Below are 8,783 nucleotides of genomic sequence, written 5' to 3'. Positions count from 1 at the left end.
CGGGCGCCGCGCTGGAAACCCCGGGAGCCCATCCAGCACTTCATAGCTTGATCCGTGCTTATTTTTTCGAAGTACCCTTTCAATTAATGAAACTGAGTTGCAGAAATTTTGTCCTACTCAAAAAAACCCGTGGAAGAATGGCTCCCGCCTTGCTGCTTCCCCGATGCAGAAAAGACTATACCACTGGAATGAAGCTTGTAGATCAACACTGGATAAAGACAGTAACCCTCTCACCCCACAGCGAATTCTGACTCAGGGCTTGTTAACAACTTACACACATTTGCAATATTCTTCAGTGCATCTTGGAGATTACTAGAGTTGCCTCGATAAAATGCAAGTATCTTTTGAAACCACTTAGGGAGTTAATATAATTGTAAAGTCCCAGGCCTGGATTTATAAACTTATATATACCTTCTGTGAAGGAAAATTGGTAAATTCAGGTATTGTTAAGTTTCCTGCAGGTGATGTAGTTGTTGTATATGTCATTTTGTAAGTTAAGAGATTTAGCTGTAAGCAACTTTCCCAGCTGGTCAGCCCTGGACGCTCATTGTTAAAGTTTTACCATACCACCTTGTGACCCTCTGCATTGTTCTGACTGCTTTTTGTGCCAGTTATTGGGTGTTATAATCTGTCCCCCTGTTCATGAGAAAGATAAGGTCTTGTGAAGTCATGTTCCCAACTGATACTAATTGAGGTTTGTTTGTAGGATATATTAGGGAAACCCTTCCAGTTAAGGTCTTGGCTCTAGCCAAGCCCTGGCCCTGACTGATCAGGAATTACACCACCAGACCCAGGTGTTTCTGTGCTAAAAATGTAGTCAAGTCACTTTGACTTGCTGATTTCGTCTTATAAAAGCTGGACCCCCTTTTGACGTAAACTTGGAAACCTTGCCTGGGAAAGGTCCTCCAGGTCCTTACTGTGAGATGGGGCTCCCCAGCAATTGCAGACTCTGGATGATGGTAAAGTATTTAAGCAGCTGATGATAGTTATATTAGATATGTTGCTAGCTATCAAAGTGCATGCTATCAAAAAAAAAGGGGGGAGACAGGGGAGATAAGAAATCCTGTTCAGTTCTGTTCACTCTTGCTTAACAGAAAGCACTCTGGGAAAGGTTCAGCTAACAGCAAGGTAAAAAACAGGCCACATGACCAGAGAGCGGGTTGTATGGCTGGCATGTGGTCGGCCTCGCGTGTGAGGCAGTGATTGGTTGGGGAGACGTGTGGATACCATGTGATCAGAGAGCTGATTGAGTAAAGGGATGCATGAACAGTGACAGCAGAGCAGCAGGCAGCCAATGTGTGCTTCTTTTGGTTAAGTTTAGCACATAAAAAGGCTTGGTTTGTTACAATAAACCATCTTCTTTGGAGCAAGCAAGGAGGTGCGTGTGTCTTTGTTCCCCATTGCTACAAGAAGCAACACAAGAGAGCAAGAGGGAAGGATAGCAGGAATCACAGCCCAACAGTCAGATGTAATTAGGCTGCTATAGCAGCACAACTTTTGCTTCCACAGACACTTTAAACATACTTAGCTGCTCCTCGGAAAATGCAAACCTCCTGATTGTGTTCTTCGGAGAGAGGGTGTACAGAAAGATTTGTGTTTATCACTGGAAAGTTCAGCTTTCACAGCAAAGCTCCACTCCTTCCTTCATTCCTAACTTGTTATTTTATAGATGAGTTAATTTCAATCTATTAGGCTTTTTGCCCATAATGGGACAGCCCAACTCCATTCCCCCAAGCCACCCACTCCTGCCACCTAACTAGCCATAATACAACTCTGCACCAAAACGGCAGGATAGGAAGGGACAGGCAGGAAGGGGCAAGAGTTGGAAGATGGGGTAAATAGAGCCATGCAGTCCCTATTTCCAGCTGCCATGCAGTTGTGTGGCTCACACATAGTGTAACACTGAATTCTAACCGGCTTCCTGGCTCAGCTGATTTTTAAAAACTCCAAGTTCAGTTGTCTAGGAAACTCCCTGCGTAAGTACATAGCAAAGACATAAATAAAAATCTGTCTGCTCATGAGGGAGGAGACCCAGTGTTACAATGCAGCACCATGAATGTAACATGACATTTTTACCTGCCAACATGGTTCTGTCACCACTGAAGCCTAAGCAAAACTAAGCTTAGAGGAAATAGACGTGAACCCAGGTCAAGACCTCCCTCCTGTGGCTAAACACGTCACATTCCTTGGGGATTTCTAAAAGTACAAAAACCTCATGGAAGAAAAAAATTAAGTAAGTCTACCTGTTTCCACAGTTTCAGTCTCAATTTCTTGTTCCTCTGCTACATCTTGCATCAGGTAAGTCTCATCATCATAAACCAGGACCTGAGCAGCGTAACCCTGTTCTAGTCTGGCACTAGGAACTGGCTCCACAATCACTGCAGGGAATTCAGAGACTGGCTCATTTTCCTATAGAAAGGAAAAAAAAAGGAAAGAAAAAAAAATGCTCTAAATACTGCACTATTAAACTCTGTGTCAATATTTTCCTCTTATGTTCTTACATTCTTTATGGAATAATAATAATTTTAAATATTTTTAAAGGAAATTTTCTTCCAAAGCAAGAGATTAAAAGAATAAAAGACAGCTATCAGCCATCAGAGGGTGCTTTCTAAATCTCACAGATATTTTCCTGGGTTTAAGGACTTAAAATTTAAACCAGCAGACAGCTTTAAGATACTAGGAAAGAGCACACTTTCTAACAAAGACACTCAGCTGTGGGAAGTGTTTCTCCTCCCTCTGCTTGATGTAACAAAGGCTTTGACTATGCACTGCAAAATACCTACATCTGACCTGTGTCTTACGAACACATGTTTTGGGTTAAGTACGTAAGTTATTACAGAAGAACTGACTACTTCAAAGCCTATATGCTCATCTCTACTTATTTAAGGATCAAAATGTCTGTAAAAGCATATATAATCAGTTATAGTGTTGCAGAAGTAGAACACTGCCAGATTCTGTTTATTAAAAGCTACAGGAGAGTAGAATATATTCATTATTTATTGATAAGAATGCAAAACACGATAAAATATGCTGTACTGCCTAAGTTTAAAAGAGGTCCATGTATTGTTCTGCTCAACTTGTTCTATACCTCAAGACACGTCTGAGATCTTTAAAGAAAGCTTAGTACAGAATATAATTTTGTAAACCCAGTCTACAGTTGTACTGCAGACTTCAAAACTTCTTGCTTCCACTTCTGTGATAACAAAATCTTCTATTAAAAGATATTTGAAAAATGGCTGCACTCTTCCTCCTTACACAACAATCTCAGATCCCTTTCATTTGTTTTCACAGCAAGATTACAGGGAATTTTTCTTCCAAATTAAGATAAAAGGTTTCAAAGTTTGATAGTAAGTAAGTGCTATTTAGTTTTCTAACCTCTTGATTTTTTATTCCATTGCTGTCAAACTCCAGGGCAGGGCCTCCAGTGTCAATCACTACCGATGTCATGGCGCATCCCCCGAAGATTCTTTGAGAACTGTTCTCTCTCTCGAAGATAGTAATGCTGATAGCCTCAGGATATCAAAGGCTTGAATTCACAATCCACTGCTCTTAAACAGCTGGGCAGAGGTTACTGAAACACAAAATAATTTAAAGTTATTTGCATAATTTACACTCAAAAGTCTTCCAATGTTTATGAAATCTCTTGCATGCTGCATCTCTACAGCAAAAACTGAGATCAGTGCTTTCTAACAAAAGTCAGAATTTGGCCCAACATTTTTAATAAAACCCATCCGTTAGAAGGCTACAACAACCACTGAGGTTGCAAGAAAACAGGATCGTCTAATACGTACTGAAAACAAATTATAATCAATACTCCAATGGGCAAAGTCAATGAATCTGCTTTTCAGTAGCAGGAAGCCAGCTTAAACGAAACTAATCTTGCACATTTAGGGAAAAACTTGTTTGGATTCGTACAATGTAACTGCGCTTCCTACAGGCAAGGTTACACTAACAAAAATTACAACTGCTGATCAAACAAATGCTTGCAAACTAAGCAAGGAATAAGCATAAGACACATTTCAAAAGAAAGAAAAAATATACACAATTTAGGAAAAAAATAAGGCTTGTTTTGCTCACATAGGCAGTCCACTTTACATGACAAAGCATGACTCATACCTAACTATATTTCATTTGTAACAGGACAAAAACCCCCCCACAGTTACTACATTATTTTCCATTGTTTCATTTGTAAACCTAGCACCATTTTTTGATGAAAAAGAAAGCCAAGATCTCCTCTGCTCTCCAAACAAGACTCGGGCTGGAAAGCCTTTAACAGGTATCCCTTGGAGCCATATATACCTGTCACCCTCTAGATTTTTAGAACAAAAAGTCTACTCCTTACCTATCAATTATTCCAAAAATCTTTAAGTTCAGAAATATGTAAAATAGAAAACCAACTGTTTATGAGTACACTAAAATAATCAATCAGAAGAAAAAATTTAAAAATCTGTTTTATTGCAAAAACCTTTCTTCTTCTACAGTTTTCCATTTATATACACAATAGAAATATTGCAAATGAATCATAACCCAAAATAGAAATCCAGAAAAATTAAATTGCATTTTAATTTGGAAGCCCAGACATTCCAACCTGTTTCAAACATCAGCATTATTCCTGCAACTCAGACTTGTAGCTACATAATAGCATACCGTGCTTCATATGGTACCTCTGCTTAAGCACGTCACAAAGCTAATTTCATTCTCATGCAGAATATTCATGCAAACAATCAATAATAATAAATAAATATTAATGCAAATAAACAATCATATACTAGACCACATCTGCTGTATATTTATATTTTACATGCTATAATCCCGCACAGGTGGCCAAGTAACTGCCAAATTGCAGCAACTGAAAACACTCAATACTGTTTACAAGATCAGGTTCTCTCAAAAATATGTGATTTCCATCTCCTGGGTTACAAAAGGTTTAAATTACTTTTATGCTGATCTATCTCTACATAAATCACCAATTTCCTATAGAAATGAAGTTAAGGCAATAAATTAAGCATAATTTTGGGGCATAAATGATAATCTGAATTTTCCAATTGGGGCAGAAATCCTAGTAAGGACCTCACAGGGGAAAGGAAGTACACAGAAGAATGCATGAGATGCTAAATCACAGCATGCATTAAAAGAATAGTATCTTCAGACTGAATACATGGATAGCCCAGCAAGGAACCTGAAGTCTTTATATAATAGGATTTGAACTTCATACTGACATTCAGTCAGCAAAATTTTCAAAACTCTGGCAGGGTAGAGAAAACAACAAGCCCACTTGTCAGCAAGTGAAAAGGTAAAAGAGTTTCAGTTCAGTCTGGTTTAGAAGTTCTAAGTTAAAGCAAACACTCAAACACACCCATACACCTACATGCATGTGAGATTCCCACAGAAACAGCCCTTTCTGAATGAACAAGCATTTGTCTTCTTCTTCCCTTTCCCTAAGTAGTATGTCTCTATGGAAGACTTTTTGCTTCTCCCTCAAATTGCAGTAGGACACTGAATCTATTCCCCATCCTCTCTCCAGCAAGTCCCAACTCATTTGATTCCTGTAAATGCAAAAGCCTGCCTGGTCACTTCCAGGAATCAGCTCAGAAATTCACATTTCCCAAGACTAAGCGAGCCAAAAAGGCCAAAAGACAATTAGACTCAGACTCTTAAAGTAAGAGATGATTCAGGTTTGTAAGAGACCAGGCTGTCCCCAGTGATACAATTAGCCAGCACAGAAGCTGGTTCAAAGTACAGCTAGTTTTGAATTACAGAACAACCTGCAGAAAGATTAAAAATAAAACCAAAAAATGCACACTGCAAATGTAATTCCACTCTGGATAGATGCTTACAATAAAGCAAAATACAGAATAACATCAGAGGAGAAAAAATAAATTTAACACTTCCAAAAAAAATTACCAAATCATATTGTTACAGCTCTGACATCCGCTCCTCTTCTTCCTGGTAATGGCAAATTTGGAGAAAAACTAGTTCTGAAACATTTGGAAAAACCCTTACAACCACAAAAACATCCTTGCTGCATAATCTGTTATTTTTATACATATCTCATGGGAAAACAAAAATAAGTCTACATGCTCCCATCACCAAATAATAAAAAACAAAACCCCAACCAAACAAAAAATTCTGAATCTTGAATACTTTGCCTCAACAGCAAGAAGTTTCTATTTACCACTACAAAACACACAACAAAGACTCAAATTTTTTATAGCTTTCACTGGTCAAGACAACCAATTAGAGCAAGTCTTCAGAGGCTACAGGGCACTTGTCATAAAGGCTGCAAAATACCATTTCCTTCACATATTGAATAGTACATTTATCTGACCGACATTATGTATCCAAGTGTGTGCCCACAAGAAATCCAAATTGTTCTTGTATGTTACTAGCTTAAAACTACTGAAAATCACAACTGTGATGAACACATCCCACAAAAAACAGTATCTTAAGATGATTCCCCTATGCACAGCCACCTATCAAGTTAACAGGGAAGCAAACATGCAGCTCAACAGAATAAAAGATAATAATTGAAAAACAGTGTGGAAAGGATGGCAGAGAAGGTCATCTCTTCTAGGCCAGACTTCAAGTGAATTTATTTAGGACTGGTTTCAAAACAAAACTCTCAATATAAATGTGCAAATAGCTTTAGCACACTTTTATTTTAACTATAAAAGAAACTAGCAAAAAAACCACCCCAAAACACAATGCTTAAAAAAAGATGCCCATATGTGAAAACAAGACAAACATGGAGAAGTCTGGGCAGTAGTGACCAGAGGCAGCTGCTCCCACAGCACTCAGAACCACCACAAGAGTACTTGGAACGCCTCCCTTTTATTCAGCTGGCATCCTAAATCCTGAGGAGAGATTTATGAGGATACCTATACAGATGCAACCGCAAGCGCAGGACTCCAGCTAGCAGTAGCATCACACACAGCTTGTTTTTTTCAAAGTAGCCTTCTTTTGGTTTAATCAAAGAAAAGTTAAGAATGTTGGCTTGAAAAATGAAGGTAGTTATACGTGGAGAAATACACCGGCCAAGATCACTGCAGAATCCCATTAACAAGAACAAGGCTTCCTAAGGGCATTAAGGTGTTCTTTCATAAGCAGAACCTCAAATACAGCAGTAAATGCCACTATCACTCTGATACATATAAACCATAGCACACTCAGTAAAACATTTCATGTCGACTGAAAAGTCTTTTTAAAGACATTTTCCAAGATCATATTTACAGCTCTTGTTATCTGATTAACACTGGCATGTGCAGAAGAAATGGGAAATTAGCTTTCTTTGTCTGAGACTCAACAAGTCTAAGAAGTGAAAAATTAAGCCACTGAAAAAGCTGTCTGAGCAGAAAAAAGCCCCAAAACTTGTTGCTAAAGTCCGTTGCAGGGATTATAGCAAAATTAGGATACAAAGTAAATCTTTATATTTACAAGGTCAGGGGAACATGCAATCCATGCAGTTTACAGTACCTTACAATTTACACCAAGCACTAAAATTTATAAAGCACAAATCAAAATAAGGAATGGGCAAGGTAGTCCTAGCCACTCCATACTTCCTAAGTTTTCATACAAAAAAGCATTAATTTTATTGCTGAATGCACAGAAATTATTACGTTGGATCAAATTAATGATACATCAAATCCAGTAAAAACTAGAAGACCTCCTGCCATACATATTTAATTTGATAATCTGAACATCCAAAGTTTGCTCTGAAACCTCAATAGCTGAAGCTGATGAACCCCAAAACATGTAAGCTAGAAACTAGTCAGTTAGAAACTATTAACGTTCTGCAAAAAGCTTTGTGGTTTCAGCAGGCTTCTTCTGGACCTTCCCGTATCTCATCCTACTAGCAGGCTCTCTTCCCACTCCTCTCTATTTAAAGATACCCTGAAACCTTCTCTTCCCTCTGACAGAAATCTTACATATTTACCCTTATTTTGTACCTCTCTTTCCAGCAAGTTGATTGTTGGTCCTTCGCAATCATTTCCACTCCCCCACAAGCCAGAGTAGGGAGGAATTATTCATCGTTTAACATAATAAATTAGCAGAGACGATTAAATTAAATGGTGAGGATGTACGTTTTAAAAAAAAAACCCAACACACACACTCTAAAAGGAAGCAGTGTGCGTAAATTCCATAATTAGCTTTGACAGGATATTCTCGAGGTCAAAAACTTGTAAGATTTAAGTTAGACAACTTTATGAAGGCAAAGCCCCTGAATGGCTTATGAGACTATTGAACATAAAGATGTGTCTAACAGTCTAAAGTTTAGGCACCTTCTGAACCAGATACTACTGAAACCTGAGAGATGAAGAGTGTGTCACTGACAGCACCACACAAAAGAACCATCCTTTTCCCAGCACCTTTCCTAAAGCTGATCCTGTCTACTATAAGAGATGGCGTGAGAGGAGAAGGAAAAGCAGTAAGGATTAGACCCAGAACCTGTTTTTAAACTTACAGTAAGGTTGTGGTGTCTTTGCTTAAGAAGTTGAATGACTAAAGAAAAGTCCCAAGAAAGATAACAGTGACTAGCCATAAGGGAGGAAGCAGGAAGAATGAAAAACTGAATTATTCAAGTGGGGAGAGACAAGAGGGAGCACATCCAAAAAGGTAACAGCTAAACACGAACTGGGCTCACCCAGCACGACGTTTTACAGTCACGGTATAATGAAAAGTATGCCAGACTTCTGCTGTTTATCCGTGGTGCAAGCAGCGATCCCAGGGACGAGGCACGGGAAGAGCGATCACGCATGACATCGAGTGTCCAGCACGCCCGGGCT

The 8,783-nt window shown here is 38.8% G+C and overlaps 1 protein-coding gene across 1 annotated transcript in view; it reads right to left on the bottom strand.

Moving 5' to 3' along the window:
- The window catches only part of ELF2 (E74 like ETS transcription factor 2), a 36,010-nt gene extending 27,259 nt beyond the window's left edge, over positions 1-8,751 (bottom strand). The window contains exons 1-3 of the mRNA XM_008632442.2: positions 8,642-8,751; positions 3,376-3,571; positions 2,244-2,409 (exon numbers count right to left, since the gene is read on the bottom strand). Coding sequence (XP_008630664.1) covers positions 2,244-2,409; positions 3,376-3,447 — 238 coding nt within the window. The 5' untranslated portion in view covers positions 3,448-3,571; positions 8,642-8,751. The remainder of the gene's footprint in view (positions 1-2,243; positions 2,410-3,375; positions 3,572-8,641) is intronic.
- Positions 8,752-8,783: the final 32 nt, after the last annotated feature.

The sequence above is a fragment of the Corvus brachyrhynchos genome, unplaced genomic scaffold (genome assembly GCF_000691975.1).
Source record: "Corvus brachyrhynchos isolate BGI_N302 unplaced genomic scaffold, ASM69197v1 scaffold444, whole genome shotgun sequence".
NCBI lineage: Eukaryota > Metazoa > Chordata > Aves > Passeriformes > Corvidae > Corvus > Corvus brachyrhynchos.
Note: the sequence above shows the minus strand (reverse complement) of the source record. Positions and strands in the feature narration are given on the sequence as shown.